We start from the raw sequence: 17,250 nt of genomic DNA, 5'->3' as shown, positions 1-17,250 counted from the left end.
ATTGTACCATTTAGTTTATATTGCCTCTCCTCATTCTTCCTGCCAAAATGTATCACTCCTCTGCGTTAAATTTCATCTGCCAGGTGTCTGCCCATTTCACCAGTCTGTCTCTGTCCTCCTGAAGTCTGTTATTATCCTCCACATTGTTTACTATATTTCCAAGTTTCCTGTCATCTGCAAACTTTGAAATTATACACTCTCTACCCAAGTCCAGGTCATTAATATATATCAAAAAGAGCAGTGGTCCTAATACCGATCCCTGGGGGACACCACTGTATACTTCCCTCCAGTCTGAAAAACAACCGTTCACCACGACTCTCTGCTTTCTGTTCCTTAGACAATTTTATATCCATGCTGTCCCTTTAATCCCATGGGCTTTAATTTTGCTAACAAGTCTCTTATGTGGTACATTATCAAATATCTTCTGAAAGTCCATATACACAACATCAACTGCACTACCCTCGTCAACCCTCTCCGTTACTTCAATCAAGTTAGTCAGACACTATTTTCCTTTACCAAATCCGTGCTGACTTTTATTTATTAGCCCAGACCTTTCCAAGTGTCAATTAATTTTGACCCGGATTATTGTGTCTAAAAGTTTCCCCACCACCGACGTTAGGCTGACCGGCCTGTAATTGCCGGGTTTATCCCTCTCCCCTTTTTTGAACAGGGGTGTACATTTGCAATCCTCCAGTCCTCTGCTGCCGCCGCCCCCATATCTAAGGAGGATTGGAAGATTGTGGCCAGAGCCTCCGCAATTTCCACCCTTCCCTCAGTAACCCAGGATGCATCCCATCCGGACCGGGAGACTTTTCTACTTTGAGTACTGCCAACCTTTTAAGTATCCCCTCTATCTATTTTTATCCTATCCAATATCGCAACTACCTCCTCCTTTACTAGTACATTGGCAGCATCCTCTTCTCTAGTGAAGACCAATGCGAAGTATTCATTTATTACTCCACTGATTTGGCAATACAGCTCGACGTTGAGTTCGCTTTGGTACTTGTGCCCCCTAAATCCACACTCATAGCCACATTAAATAGCCTCCTTACATCTATATCATCCACACCCCTCAGCACTTCGAAGACTTGGATCAAGTCTCCATGAATTGTCTGGCCTTCAATGAAAAGGTAATTCTCTCTACATGGCTCGTGGGCACTATCTCCTCTGCTGTATCCATTGCTTTTTAACTTGATGAGTACGGACACCACAGAGCCTGTGTATCTTCCGCAGTTGAGGGCAAAAGAACAGGAAATGGAATTAGATGCAAACTCTCTTCAAGCCAAGCAGCTGGTAGGTGCCTTGTGCTGGCACGGACGCTGAATAGCTCTATCCCAAACCAACGCCCCCAGCTGAGAGAACTCTCAGTCTCTAGGTACAGGGCCCTGAGCAGTACTGGCTGATCTAAGAAACAAACACACCTGGTCTTACCTTATGTACATCCTCGACACATCTGGTCAGCTCCAGCTCTCCCACAATCACTGCTCCAACTTGTCCTGATCCCTCTGCCATCTCTGAAAGGAAGGGGGAGAACAGAGCTGAATTGTACTCAGATGCTGCTGGTCTGCCCACAATAGCAGAGGAACCCAGGGGAAACTGAGCAAAGACGGAGAAGAGACAGAGAAACAGAGATAACGAGAGGCGACGAGTAAGAAACGAAGGACCTGCCAAACGGACCAACTCTGAGCTTCCTGCTGTTTAACAGCAATAACAGCAGAGTCAGCATTAAATGGACAGAAAATAGTGGGGGGGGGCCAGTCGTCGAAACTCCAGTTTAGTTTTCCTTTTCAGCGCTACAACCCACGTCCTGCGCAGCCCCCCCATGCCCCGCGTTGCTCCCCACGTCCCGCGGCCTGCCTGCCCACGTCCCCCCTGCGTTCTGTGCAGAGTGGGAGAGAAAATAGTACGGTTGTTTTTTTGATTAAAAATCAGAGAATAAAGAATTCAATTTCAGGGAACGATTGAACCTTTTATATTTAATTGCAGTTACTTGTTAAGGCCTCGTTAATGAGCTCTCGGTGAAAGATGTGGCAGTGCTGACTGGCCAGGCTTCTGCCGGTAAGGCTGATGAAATCCTATTGAACAAACTCACCCACAGGGAATTGGAAGTAATAAGCATTTCTAAACCAGGTCATTAAAATAAATGACGCCCTTGAGATTAGCAGACTAGTGAAACTGGCAAATATACCTTGACAGAGAAAGTCAACAGGCAACAACAAAAGTAATTAATTTAATCTAGAACTGTTTCACCAACCTGAGATCACAAAACAGAAACAGCCCTTCAGGCCGATTTCACAATTCACAGAACTGTCCGACTGGCAACAATCGCCCCGCGCGCCGCGACCCCTCCCCCTCCGCGCGCCGCGACCCCTCCCCCTCCGCGCGCCGCGACCCCTCCCCCTCCGCGCGCCGCGAACCATCCCCCTCCGCGCGCCGCGACCCCTCCCCCTCCACGACCTCTGTCCAGTAACGCGCTGGTGGTGAAGGGAGTGAATGTTTAGGGTGGTGGATGGGGTGCCAATCAAGCGGGCTGCTTTGTCCTGGATGGTGTCGAGCTTCTTGAGTGTTGTTGGAGCTGCACTCATCCAGGCAAGTGGAGAGTATTCCATCACACTCCTGACTTGTGCCTTGTAGATGGTGGAAAGGCTTTGGGGAGTCAGGGGGTGAGTCACTCGCCGCAGAATACCCAGCCTCTGACCTGCTCTTGTAGCCACAGTATTTATATTGCTGGTCCAGTTAAGTTTCCGGTCAATGGTGACCCCCAGGATGTTGATGGTGGGGGATTCAGCGATGGTAATGCCGTTGAATGTCAAGGGGAGGTGGTTAGACACTCTCTTGTTGGAGATGGTCATTGCCTGGCACTTATCTGGCGCGAATGTTACTTGCCACTTATGAGCCGTAGCCTGGATGTTGTCCAGGTCTTGCTGCATGCGGGCTCGGACTGCTTCATTATTTGAGGGGTTGCGAATGGAACTGAACACTGTGCAATCATCAGCGAACATCCCCATTTCTGACCTTATGATGGAGGGAAGGTCATTGATGAAGCAGCTGAAGATGGTTGGGCCTAGGACACTGCCCTGAGGAACTCCTGCAGCAATGCCCTGGGGCTGAGATGATTGGCCTCCAACAACCACTACCATCTTCCTTTGTGCTAGGTATGACTCCAGCCACCGGAGAGTTTTCCCCCTGATTCCCACTGACTTCAGTTTTACAAGGGCTTCTTGGTGCCACACTCGGTCAAATGGGATTCCTGGGATGAGGGGGTTATCTTATGAGGAAAGGTTGGACAGGTTGGGTCTGTATACACTGGAGTTTAGACGAATGAGAGGTGATCTTATTGAAACATAAGATCCTGAGGGGACTTGAAGGGGTAGATGCTGAGAGGATGTTTCGTCTTGTGGGAGAGACTAGAAGTGGGGCCACAGTTTAAAAATAAGGGGTCTCACATTTAAGACGGAGATGAGGAGAATTTTTTTCTCTGAGGGTCGTGAGACTGTGGAACTCCCTTCCCCAGACAGCGGTGGAGGCAGGGTCTTTGAATATTTTTAAGGCTGAGTTAGATAGATTCCTGATTAACAAGGGAGTCAAAGGTTACAGTAGGTGGTCGGGAAAGTAGGGTTGAGGTCACAATCAGATCAGCCATGATCTTATCAAGTGGCAGAGCAGGCTCGAGGAGTCTACTCCTGCTCTTAATTCGTATGTTCGTTTGTTCTCTTTTATACAGAAAAGAGCCCCAGCCTGTTCAGTCTTTCCTGATAAGGACATCCTCTCAGTTCTGGTATCATCCTTGTGAATCTTTTTTGTGCCTTCTCCAATGCCTCTATATCCTTTTTGCAATATGGAGACCAGAACTGTGCACAGTGCTCCAAGTGTGGTCTAACCAAGGTCCTATACAAGTTTAACATAACTTCTCTGCTTTTCAATTCTATTCTGCTGGAAAAGAACTCCAGTTCTTTGTTTGCCTTTTTTACGGCCTTATTAACCTGCGCTGCTACTTTTGGTGATTTGTGTATCGGTACCCCCAGATCCCTTTGCTCCTCTATCCTGTTTAGACTCCGATTATCCAAGCAGTGTGTGGCCCCCTTATCCATCCTACCAAAATGCACCACCTCACACTTATCTATTCTGAAATTCATTTGCCCATTCTGCAAGTTTATTAATGTCTTCTTGCATTTTGATGCATTCTTCTTTTATATTAACTACACCCCTCCCCAATTTGGTGTCGTCCGCAAATTTTGAAATTGTACTTCTGATTCCCGAGTCCAAATCGTTTATGTAAATTGTGAACAACAGTGGTCCCAGCACCGACCCTTATGGAAGCCCACTTCCCATCCTTTGCCAGTCTGAGTAAATACCCTTAACCCCTACACCAAAAATGCAAAATACTGCAGATGCTGGAACTCTGAAATAGAAACAGAAAATGCTGAAAACTCTCAGGAGGTCAGGCACTATCTGTGGAGAGAGGAACACAGAGTAGTTTCTCTCTCCACAGATGCTGCTGGACCTGCTGAGTGTTTCCAGCATTTTCTGTTTTAATTTCTTAACCCCTACTCTGTTTTCTGTTTTGTAGCCAGCTTGCTATCCATTCTGCTACTTGTCCCCTGACTCCACATGCGCTGATCTTAGTCACGAGTCTACTATGCAGTATCTTTTTGAACTTGGCATAATTGGGAATCTCAATGAGAGGCTACAAGGATGGCTGATGTGGCAGGAAGCAGGTGCCAGCTGAGATAGGAGTGCATGAGGCAGGCAGGCAGGCACCTACGGAGTTTGGGACACTGAAGGGAAGCAGGTACTGTAGCGATGTACCAGCCAGGTTAGGGGGCATACCCCAACTCAGTTGATGTATATTTCCATTTTACAATTAGAAAATAAGGAAAGTGTAAAAATCAGTCTCCTGTTACTCTTGGAGCTGATGGTGGAGATGTCGGAAGTTTGTGTTTATTCAGCAGTGTCACAGATCAAGGGTCACAGCCACTTAATCACACTGGAGGTAGAAATCTGAATAGGCTCCAGGTAGGTATTTTGAACAACACAGCATGTGACAGACAGCACAATAACACTCCCAATCCACTCCCACCCCCACCGTAACTCCCTTCCTTCCTGCCCAGGTTGAAGGGATTACAATAGGTCAAATGTTTTCACAATATTCCACGTATACACACTAACACTCAAACACATGTAATATTTCAGGACTTTTACTTGTATGATCTGTAAGGGATTGTGCTTTAATGTATGCTACAAAATCACTCAGGTTGGATTCAACTTATATGGGAATAAGTCCCAGGGAAATGCTGCATTTTTTTTTGTGTTAACATTAACCAGACATAAAATTAGGGTGACTTGAAGTGTTAAGGAGCAACCTTTTGCATGTAACTGTAGCTTTAAGACAATGGGCCATTGTTAGGTTTAATTTTAAGCATTTCTTGCCATTGTGATAGAACGGTTTCATTCAATGTGCCTGGCAGGGGGCTTAGCTAAACAGACACACTGGTGCCACGAGCTTCTACATTAAAGGGTTGGGGGGAAGGAGAGAATTTTGCTCAGGTTTATAACTTTGATTCGGCAGGTCAATTCCCCACAGTGTTGAGGGAGGGGTCAGAGGATTCTCTTGCTCTTTATCCCAGGAGCCATATACGAGACTGGGCTTGCTTTCAGTTGCCGAGGCCCTAAACCTCTCCATCTCTCTCTCCGCCTTTAAGACACCACCCGCCCCTCACCCATCCTCACTCCACCCCGTGCCTTGCCCCTCCCAAAGACCTCCGCCTCGCCAGCTCTCGCTCCTCCGCCTCGCACGCCCTCGCCCCTCCCTCCACCTCCACGCCCTCGCCCCTCCCTCCACCTCCAGTGTTGCAGCTACAGGGCCACCCCCTGAAAAGTCTGGTGTTTACCTATCTCTGTACCTCCAGTACCCGAGCAGATGATGAATGGAGTGAGTAGAGGCCTCAGCAGGTACCTGTCCGCCAGCTCAGGTTGTTCCTTTACCATAGTGAGGACAGTTGTTGTGGCCACTCTCTGAAACTGATGAGCAGTCAGCTTATCTCTGATGTGAAACAGTTCGAGAACCTGGTACGAAGCAGAAAACAGAGCAGAGTCAGAAACACCAAGGGACTAATTGCTGCTCTTTAGCATTCTAAAGTGACTAGAAAATGTTGACCATGACAAGCCATGCGGCAGGCTCAATGGATCAGCTGATCTCTTCCTGCCCATCAATTTCGTATATTTGTGTGTTTCTCCTTGTCAAGAACCGTAGGTGCAAAGGACACGGGCTGTGCTCGAAGGGGGTTAAATTCAAAATTAATCTGTGGAAACATTATTTCAGTGAGCGAGTGGTAAATCCCCAGGAATTAGTGTTACCTGTGGTTGGGAGGGTGATGTACAGGAGTTAGTGTTACCTGTGACTGGGAGGGTGATGTACAGGAGTTAGTGTTACCTGTGACTGGGAGGGTGATGTACAGGAGTTAGTGTTACCTGTGGTTGGGAGGGTGATGTACAGGAGTTAGTGTTACCTGTGGTTGGGGAGGGTGATGTACAGGAGTTAATGTTACCTGTGACTGGGAGGGTGATGTACAGGAGTTAGTGTTACCTGTGACTGGGAGGGTGATGTACAGGAGTTAGTGTTACCTGTGATTGGGAGGGTGATGTACAGGAGTTAGTGTTACCTGTGATTGGGGAGGGTGATGTACAGGAGTTAGTGTTACCTGTGACTGGGAGGGTGATGTACAGGAGTTAGTGTTACCTGTGACTGGGAGGGTGATGTACAGGAGTTAGTGTTACCTGTGACTGGGAGGGTGATGTACAGGAGTTAGTGTTACCTGTGACTGGGAGGGTGATGTACAGGAGTTAGTGTTACCTGTGGTTGGGAGGGTGATGTACAGGAGTTAGTGTTACCTGTGACTGGGAGGGTGATGTACAGGAGTTAGTGTTACCTGTGACTGGGAGGGTGATGTACAGGAGTTAGTGTTACCTGTGGTTGGGAGGGTGATGTACAGGAGTTAGTGTTACCTGTGACTGGGAGGGTGATGTACAGGAGTTAATGTTACCTGTGACTGGGAGGGTGATGTACAGGAGTTAGTGTTACCTGTGGTTGGGGAGGGTGATGTACAGGAGTTAGTGTTACCTGTGGTTGGGAGGGTGATGTACAGGAGTTAGTGTTACCTGTGATTGGGGAGGGTGATGTACAGGAGTTAGTGTTACCTGTGGTTGGGAGGGTGATGTACAGGAGTTAGTGTTACCTGTGGTTGGGAGGGTGATGTACAGGAGTTAGTGTTACCTGTGACTGGGAGGGTGATGTACAGGAGTTAGTGTTACCTGTGGTTGGGAGGGTGATGTACAGGAGTTAGTGTTACCTGTGACTGGGAGGGTGATGTACAGGAGTTAGTGTTACCTGTGGTTGGGAGGGTGATGTACAGGAGTTAGTGTTACCTGTGGTTGGGAGGGTGATGTACAGGAGTTAGTGTTACCTGTGGTTGGGAGGGTGATGTACAGGAGTTAGTGTTACCTGTGACTGGGAGGGTGATGTACAGGAGTTAGTGTTACCTGTGGTTGGGAGGGTGATGTACAGGAGTTAGTGTTACCTGTGATTGGGGAGGGTGATGTACAGGAGTTAGTGTTACCTGTGATTGGGGAGGGTGATGTACAGGAGTTAATGTTACCTGTGACTGGGAGGGTGATGTACAGGAGTTAGTGTTACCTGTGACTGGGAGGGTGATGTACAGGAGTTAGTGTTACCTGTGATTGCGGAGGGTGATGTACAGGAGTTAGTGTTACCTGTGGTTGGGGAGGGTGATGTACAGGAGTTAGTGTTACCTGTGATTGGGAGGGTGATGTACAGGAGTTAATGTTACCTGTGATTGGGGAGGGTGATGTACAGGAGTTAGTGTTACCTGTGACTGGGAGGGTGATGTACAGGAGTTAGTGTTACCTGTGATTGCGGAGGGTGATGTACAGGAGTTAGTGTTACCTGTGACTGGGAGGGTGATGTACAGGAGTTAGTGTTACCTGTGATTGCGGAGGGTGATGTACAGGAGTTAGTGTTACCTGTGATTGCGGAGGGTGATGTACAGGAGTTAGTGTTACCTGTGGTTGCGGAGGGTGATGTACAGGAGTTAATGTTACCTGTGATTGCGGAGGGTGATGTACAGGAGTTAGTGTTACCTGTGACTGGGAGGGTGATGTACAGGAGTTAGTGTTACCTGTGGTTGGGAGGGTGATGTACAGGAGTTAGTGTTACCTGTGATTGGGAGGGTGATGTACAGGAGTTAGTGTTACCTGTGGTTGCGGAGGGTGATGTACAGGAGTTAATGTTACCTGTGATTGCGGAGGGTGATGTACAGGAGTTAGTGTTACCTGTGACTGGGAGGGTGATGTACAGGAGTTAGTGTTACCTGTGGTTGGGAGGGTGATGTACAGGAGTTAGTGTTACCTGTGATTGGGAGGGTGATGTACAGGAGTTAGTGTTACCTGTGGTTGGGAGGGTGATGTACAGGAGTTAGTGTTACCTGTGACTGGGAGGGTGATGTACAGGAGTTAGTGTTACCTGTGATTGGGGAGGGTGATGTACAGGAGTTAATGTTACCTGTGATTGCGGAGGATGATGTACAGGAGTTAGTGTTACCTGTGATTGGGGAGGGTGATGTACAGGAGTTAGTGTTACCTGTGACTGGGAGGGTGATGTACAGGAGTTAGTGTTACCTGTGGTTGGGAGGGTGATGTACAGGAGTTAGTGTTACCTGTGACTGGGAGGGTGATGTACAGGAGTTAGTGTTACCTGTGGTTGGGAGGGTGATGTACAGGAGTTAGTGTTACCTGTGACTGGGAGGGTGATGTACAGGAGTTAGTGTTACCTGTGACTGGGAGGGTGATGTACAGGAGTTAGTGTTACCTGTGGTTGGGAGGGTGATGTACAGGAGTTAGTGTTACCTGTGACTGGGAGGGTGATGTACAGGAGTTAATGTTACCTGTGGTTGGGAGGGTGATGTACAGGAGTTAGTGTTACCTGTGACTGGGAGGGTGATGTACAGGAGTTAGTGTTACCTGTGATTGGGAGGGTGATGTACAGGAGTTAGTGTTACCTGTGACTGGGAGGGTGATGTACAGGAGTTAATGTTACCTGTGGTTGGGAGGGTGATGTACAGGAGTTAGTGTTACCTGTGATTGGGAGGGTGATGTACAGGAGTTAGTGTTACCTGTGATTGGGAGGGTGATGTACAGGAGTTAATGTTACCTGTGGTTGGGAGGGTGATGTACAGGAGTTAGTGTTACCTGTGATTGGGAGGGTGATGTACAGGAGTTAGTTTTACCTGTGATTGGGAGGGTGATGTACAGGAGTTAATGTTACCTGTGGTTGGGAGGGTGATGTACAGGAGTTAGTGTTACCTGTGGTTGGGAGGGTGATGTACAGGAGTTAGTGTTACCTGTGACTGGGAGGGTGATGTACAGGAGTTAGTGTTACCTGTGACTGGGAGGGTGATGTACAGGAGTTAGTGTTACCTGTGACTGGGAGGGTGATGTACAGGAGTTAGTGTTACCTGTGACTGGGAGGGTGATGTACAGGAGTTAGTGTTACCTGTGACTGGGAGGGTGATGTACAGGAGTTAGTGTTACCTGTGACTGGGAGGGTGATGTACAGGAGTTAGTGTTACCTGTGACTGGGAGGGTGATGTACAGGAGTTAGTGTTACCTGTGACTGGGAGGGTGATGTACAGGAGTTAGTGTTACCTGTGACTGGGAGGGTGATGTACAGGAGTTAGTGTTACCTGTGGTTGGGAGGGTGATGTACAGGAGTTAGTGTTACCTGTGATTGGGGAGGGTGATGTACAGGAGTTAGTGTTACCTGTGATTGGGGAGGGTGATGTACAGGAGTTAGTGTTACCTGTGATTGGGGAGGGTGATGTACAGGAGTTAGTGTTACCTGTGATTGGGAGGGTGATGTACAGGAGTTAGTGTTACCTGTGGTTGGGGAGGGTGATGTACAGGAGTTAATGTTACCTGTGGTTGGGAGGGTGATGTACAGGAGTTAGTGTTACCTGTGGTTGGGGAGGGTGATGTACAGGAGTTAGTGTTACCTGTGACTGGGAGGGTGATGTACAGGAGTTAGTGTTACCTGTGGTTGGGGAGGGTGATGTACAGGAGTTAATGTTACCTGTGGTTGGGAGGGTGATGTACAGGAGTTAGTGTTACCTGTGGTTGGGGAGGGTGATGTACAGGAGTTAGTGTTACCTGTGGTTGGGGAGGGTGATTTACAGGAGTTAGTGTTACCTGTGATTGGGGAGGGTGATGTACAGGAGTTAGTGTTACCTGTGGTTGGGGAGGGTGATGTACAGGAGTTAGTGTTACCTGTGGTTGGGAGGGTGATGTACAGGAGTTAGTGTTACCTGTGATTGGGGAGGGTGATGTACAGGAGTTAGTGTTACCTGTGATTGGGGAGGGTGATGTACAGGAGTTAGTGTTACCTGTGATTGGGGAGGGTGATGTACAGGAGTTAGTGTTACCTGTGACTGGGAGGGTGATGTACAGGAGTTAGTGTTACCTGTGGTTGGGGAGGGTGATGTACAGGAGTTAGTGTTACCTGTGACTGGGAGGGTGATGTACAGGAGTTAGTGTTACCTGTGGTTGGGGAGGGTGATGTACAGGAGTTAATGTTACCTGTGGTTGGGAGGGTGATGTACAGGAGTTAGTGTTACCTGTGGTTGGGAGGGTGATGTACAGGAGTTAGTGTTACCTGTGATTGGGAGGGTGATGTACAGGAGTTAGTGTTACCTGTGACTGGGAGGGTGATGTACAAGGCTGCACCATCTAATGGCTGGAGCAAATACTGATGGGCCTGATGAACTTCTCGACTCTTATTTCATGTGTGCTTGTGCTGTAAACAGAAAGCAGTTCTCTCAAGTTCTGAAGGTCATTGGCCTGAAACGTTAACTCTGTTTCTCTCTCCACAGATGCTGTCTGACCTGCTGAGTGTATCCAGCATTTCCTGGTTTTGTTTCAGATTTGAAGCATTTGCAGTATTTTGCTTGTCTCCCTTAAGTACATTCAGTTCGAGGTTCTGAGTAAGTTATTAAGTCTCTGCTGCTGGAATGCGAAAACCCTCCCCACATCCACCCACCACTCCCCTCAGGATTCTGAACACTTGTGGATGTAACAGAACTGTCAGAACGGGCAGGTGTTGGCTCCACACAGAGAACGGGCAGGTGCCATGATAGCGCATGGAACGGGCAAATAACAACGCGGTATAGAGACCGGGCAGCACAGAGAAGGTGCAGAGAACAACGCAGGGCGTGGAATCAACTTACTCCTGTTAACAGAAATACTGAGAGGAATGAAACCACTTTCGTGGTTGGGGAAGAGAGAAAGAAAAATCAAGGACTGCTTACGTAATCTGCCGAGTCCTTGAATGTGTGCATCAGGACCTTGCAGTCTCTCTGAACACTCCACAATTTCACAATCTCAATCCTTGAGAACTTACTGATTCACATTTTAGCTTTGAAACTTTGTGTAGGAAGTGCTCGGTTTCCTGAGCTTAAACAAGGCTAATTGAGCATGGCTAACGTTCTCAATGACATATTTCATTTAACAATCTGATGCTGGCATTTGGGATATGCCTGGAATTGAACTGACAAGTCCTGGACATGAAACAGTAAACACCCAGCTCTTTATCAGAAAGGGAAATCTTTATCACTTCTGTCTGGGCCTGACTTGAATCCAGGACCCAAAGAATGAAGGACAGGACTCCAAGTCCCTTGGGTTCATGCATAATAGTTGTGTTTGTTATGGTGTAGGTGTACGTAGACATCTCATACCATACATCGGTTAATCAGTATATACAACAATAACTGCCAACATACCTGCTAGGAGCCCAACTCAGCCCAGGGATACCCGCCTGGCGTGATGGGGAGTCCAGCCCAGGGATACCCGCCCGGCGTGCGTGATGGGGAGTCCAGCCCAGCCCAGGGATACCCGCCCGGCGTGCGTGATGGGGAGTCCAGCCCAGGGATACCTGCCTGGCGTGATGGGGAGTCCAGTCCAGCCCAGGGATACCGGCCTGGCGTGATGGGGAGTCCAGTCCAGCCCAGGGATACCGGCCTGGCGTGATGGGGAGTCCAGTCCAGCCCAGGGATACCCGCCCAGCGTGATGGGGAGTCCAGCCCAGGGATACCCGCCCGGCGTGCGTGATGGGGAGTCCAGCCCAGGGATACCCGCCCGGCGTGCGTGATGGGGAGTCCAGCCCAGGGATACCCGCCCGGCGTGCGTGATGGGGAGTCCAGCCCAGGGATACCCGCCCAGCGTGCGTGATGGGGAGTCCAGCCCAGGGATACCCGCCCAGCGTGCGTGATGGGGAGCCCAGTCCAGCCCAGGGATACCCGCCCGCGTGCATGATGGGGAGTCCAGCCCAGGGATACCCGCCCGGCGTGCGTGATGGGGAGTCCAGCCCAGGGATACCCACCCGGCGTGCGTGATGGGGAGCCCAGTCCAGCCCAGGGATACCCACCCGGCGTGCGTGATGGGGAGCCCAGTCCAGCCCAGGGATACCCACCCGGCGTGCGTGATGGGGAGCCCAGTCCAGCCCAGGGATACCCGCCCATGTTCTCCAATTGTCCTGGTGGGAAGGCTTTTCACACAGTTTCACTGTGAAAATCTAAGCATGTGCGTCATTCTTAATGCAAACTCAGGACTTATTGGCCTGCAGTGAAGTATATTCAGGTTGCAAGAGGCTGCAGAATGAACGATATACCCCACCCCTCTCACAGAATACACCTGCGCCCGCCCCAAACACCCGCTCAGGGTGGGCACAAAGCACTTTGTTATTAACGCTCTCAGATTTTCACAATTTACTCAATTGCAGGAGCTGGGTCTCAACCTTTGCATGCAGACTATCAAATAACACTCAGCAAATACTGCATTTCTCTCTTGCTCCCTGACACCATGAGGATAAATTACTTTAAAGTTGGCAGTTCAGTGAGCCAGTGGGAAGCATGGCCTTACTGGCAGTTGGAGATGACACCTGTGTCAGATTTATTTATACTCCTGAAGATATGTCAAGCCCCAAGATACAACACTAGGAATTTAAGCGTGCTTGGTGATAAACGATTGAATCATTTGGTACCTGTCCATTTTTTACTTTTAACCCGAGCTGACAGAAGTAAAGGCATTCAGTGTGACCCAGCAGCAACCTGCCCAACAGCTGCATTCAGAAAGAACTCAGATTAAATGCGATGGTGAGAGCAATGAAACAACTTTCTATGGAGGTTTTGAAGGAGAAGAAGTGGAGAATAAATTACTTTGTAATGACAGGGTTTGTTCACATCTGGAGATTTAGGGTCAGAGGGCAAAGCTTCACATTAAAAAGGATTAAACAATTTCCAGTACATTGATTAGAAGTAATTGTGAGGGGGATGGAATTGGTGGCGAGGGAATGGAGTTTGTGGCGGGGGCCGAAGACAATGCCTTTGGTCTTCCCAAGGTTTAATTGGGGGAAGATTAGATTGGATCCAGGAGCCATCCAAGAGGTAGAGCATCAGTTGCTGGAGATTATCCAGCGGAAACAGAGGAGTAAGGAGGAGTAGAAAGTCAAACATGAACCTGCAGAGGTGCACCGGGGCCTCAGGTGTTAGCAGTGCACACAAATGGATCCAGTAAACCAACAGATGAGCGAGGTGCAGCAGGAGTGAAATGTAAATCTATGGGATCCATGGTAAATCCATAGGTGTCGGCTATGGCTCAGTGGGTAACACTCTCGCCTCCGAGTCAGAAGGTCGTGGGTTCAAGTCCCACTCCAGAGACTTGAGCACAAAACCTAGGCGGACACTCCCAGTGCAGTACTGAGGGAGTGCTGCACTGTTGGAGGTGCCATCTTTTGGATGAATATATAAGGACAAATATTTGCAATTTATTACATGTACCTGAAAAAAAGCTGGGTCGAGATCCACGCCGGGAGTTAGTAATGATGGTTGATATAATAGAAGTGGTTAAAATAATGAAAGGACGGGACAGGGTCGATAGAATCAGGCTGTTCCCAGCAGTTGAGGGTCTAGAACAAGGGGCCACCGATACACGATTAAATGTAAGATTTAGAACAGAGGGAAGGAGAAACGTCTTCACAGAGAGTTGTGAGTCTGTGGAATTCACTTCCAGCGTTAGTGGTTGAGGCAGAAACTGTCAACATTGAGGATTAGATTGGAGAGGTGGATGAAGGAAAAGGTGATAAAGGAATATGGGAACAGGTGGAGGGTTAACACCGACAAGGACTGGTTGGGCCGAATGGACTGTTTCCGTGTTGTAACCTCGATGTATGTAGCTGTGGAGAGCTGAGGCTGTGCAACATTGTGCGAACTGTGTGCAGATACCGGCTCTAAAGCTCCATCTTGTGGGAGAAGGTAGGACCAGGGAGGGGAGGCGTGACATTGGCAGCTCCTCGCTTAATAATGGGAAATCCTATTGAGGTGCCACCTAGAGGCACGACAGACTAGTGATGCCCAAATAAGGAGTGTGCGACACACACAGCACATTTACTATCTTTTATGGGCTACAGATATAGATATTTAAGCCAATCAGGAGTTTTACCATCGAAACTATGCAAATGTGACAGACATAGGTACACAGGAACAGGAGGAACCCACAACCTTCTGACTCGGAGGCGAGAGTGTTACCCACTGAGCCACAGCCGACACCTATGGATTTACCATGGATCCCATAGATTTACCTTTCACTCCCGCTGCACCTCGCTCATCTGTTGGTTTTCTGTGTGCAATATAAGTTAGATGCAAATATCCATTGGACCCGGAAAAATTGTCTGTCACATACGCAAGTGTCACAGCTCCAGAGAGCCAAGGTGGGTAAATGGAGTTAAAATACAGATCAGCCATGATCTAATTGAATGGCGGAACAGGCTCTAGAGGTTTAATGGCCTCTTCCTGTATCAAGACTGCACACGCACTCGTGAGCAGGCACGCGGGATAGTGCACACACTTGTGAGCAGGCATGCTGGAGAGTGCACACACTCAAGCGCAACAGACTCGAGGGGTACACACTCATGCTGGTGCGTGCCTGTAGCACTCGAGTTCGTCACGCTCCCTCAAGATAAATTGTTTACTCTGCAGCCTTCCATCAAGTATTCTGCACCTATACTGGAATGTATACAGTGGCAGTTATACTGATCTATCAATGATCTAATTCACTGCAGCTCCCAGATCCCCTCCCCCACTTTATTGATTTGTAAAAGCAAAATCTGCTCAGTTGGCAAAAAAGCCAAGTAATAAAGTGCTATTTATAGCACACCTCAAACAGCAGAGAGGCAAGCAGTGCAATCTTATAAAACATAGCAGTCAGCCACTCTGAGCAGCAAGTGGCTGCGCTAGCGTTCCGATTATTGAATTAAATCACAACGGGTCTGGAGGCAGAGAGCAGCTGGTACTGACCGAGCTCAGCTTGAAGGATCGACTTGGCTCTGAATGCGAGTGCAAAGATGTCCACATTGAACTCTCCCAGCCCCGTGACCTGGTCATCATCACTCTGTGTTCTGTACACTCAGCATTTAGGAACTGTGGGCTGGTGAAGCGAGCTCCTGTGAACTGGTTTCCGTCACCAGGAACAGAGAATGGACAGTGTCGGAAAAGACCATTTCAGTCCATCAGGCCACTCCACAGGTCAGACACAGAATGCACAGTACACTGCTAATAACTCTATTGAGTTTTTTCCCAAATATCTGCCCAATTCTCTCTTAAAATTACCGATGTTGTTCGTCTCAACCATCTTTCTGGGCTGTCCATTCTAAACACCTGCCATCCCCTGTGTACAATAGCTCTCTACCTGATCTGACAGTTCCCCTCCGCTCTATGTAGGGCAGCTGGAATCATTACAGCACAGAAGGAGCCCATTCAGCCCATCGAGCCGGTACCGGCTCTTTGTAAGAGCAATCCAGTTAGTCTCATTCCCCTTAGCCCAGCAAATTCTTTCCCTTCAAATATTTATCCAATTCCTTTTTGAAAGCCACGATTGAATCTGCTTACACCACACTTTCAGGCAGCGCATTCCAGATTATAACTACTCGCTGCATAACATAGGAACATAGGAACAGGAGTAGGCCATTCAGCCCCTTGAGCCTGCTCCGCCATTTGATAATATCATGGCTGATCTGTGATCTAACTCCATATACCTGCCTTTGGTCCATATCCCTTAATACCTTTGGTTGCCAAAAAGCTATCTATCTCAGATTTAAATTTAGCAATTGAGCTAGTATCAATTGCCGTTTGCAAGAAAGTTTTTCCTCATGTCACCTTTCGTTCTTTTGCCAATCACCTTAAACCTGTGTCGACCCTTCCGCCAAGGGGAACAGTTTCTCTTTATTTACTTTATCTAAACCCATCATGATTTTAAACACTTCTATCAAATCTCCTCTCAATCTTCTCCGCTCTAAGAACAACAACCCAGCTTCTCCAGTCTATCCACGTAACTGAAGTCCCTCATCCCTGGAACCATTCTAGTAAATCCTTTCTGCACCCTCTCTAAGGCCTTCACATCCTTCCTAAAGTGCAGTGCCCAGAACTGGACACAATACTCCAGTTGTGGCCGAACCAGTGTTTCATAAAAGTTCATCATGACTTCCTTGCTTTTGTATTTTATGCCTCTATTTATAAAGCCCAGGGTCCCGTATGCTTTTTTAACCGCTTTCTCAACCTGTCCTGCCACTTGCAAAGATTTGTGCACATATACCCCCAGATCTCTCTCTTCCGGCACCCCCTTTAGAATTGTACCCTTCAGTTTATATTGCCTCTCCTCATTCTTCCTGCCAAAATGTATCACTTCGCACTTCTCTGCATTAAATTTCATCTGCCACGTGTCCGCCCATCCCACCAGCCTGTCTGTTCACGACACTTCCAAGTTTTGTGTCATCTGCAGATTTGGAAATTATGCCCTGTACACCCAAGTCCAAGTCATTAATATATATCAAAAAAAGCTGTGGTCCCAGCACCGACCCCTGGGGAACACCACTGTACACCTCCCTCCACCCTAAAAACAACCTTCACCACTACTCTGTTTCCTGTTACTTAGCCAATTTCGTATCCATGCTGCCACTGCCCCCTTTATTCCATGGGCTTCAATTTTGCTGACAAGCCTATTATGCGACACTTTAGCAAACGGCATTTGAAAGTCCATATACACCACATCAACTGCATTGCCCTCATCAACCCTCTGTTGCCTCATCAAAAAACTCTATCAAGTTAGTTAAACACGATTTGCCTTTAACAAATC

The 17,250-nt window shown here is 48.2% G+C and overlaps 1 protein-coding gene across 1 annotated transcript in view; it reads right to left on the bottom strand.

The window, feature by feature from the left end:
- Positions 1–17,250, bottom strand: part of tango6 (transport and golgi organization 6 homolog (Drosophila)) — a 151,733-nt gene that overhangs the window by 111,902 nt on the left and 22,581 nt on the right. The window contains exons 6-7 of the mRNA XM_067998237.1: positions 5,892–6,066; positions 1,432–1,514 (exon numbers count right to left, since the gene is read on the bottom strand). Coding sequence (XP_067854338.1) covers positions 1,432–1,514; positions 5,892–6,066 — 258 coding nt within the window. The remainder of the gene's footprint in view (positions 1–1,431; positions 1,515–5,891; positions 6,067–17,250) is intronic.

The sequence above is a fragment of the Heptranchias perlo genome, chromosome 16 (assembly GCF_035084215.1).
Source record: "Heptranchias perlo isolate sHepPer1 chromosome 16, sHepPer1.hap1, whole genome shotgun sequence".
In the NCBI taxonomy this organism is placed as follows: domain Eukaryota; kingdom Metazoa; phylum Chordata; class Chondrichthyes; order Hexanchiformes; family Hexanchidae; genus Heptranchias; species Heptranchias perlo.
This window is presented reverse-complemented; position numbering and strand designations above follow the sequence as displayed.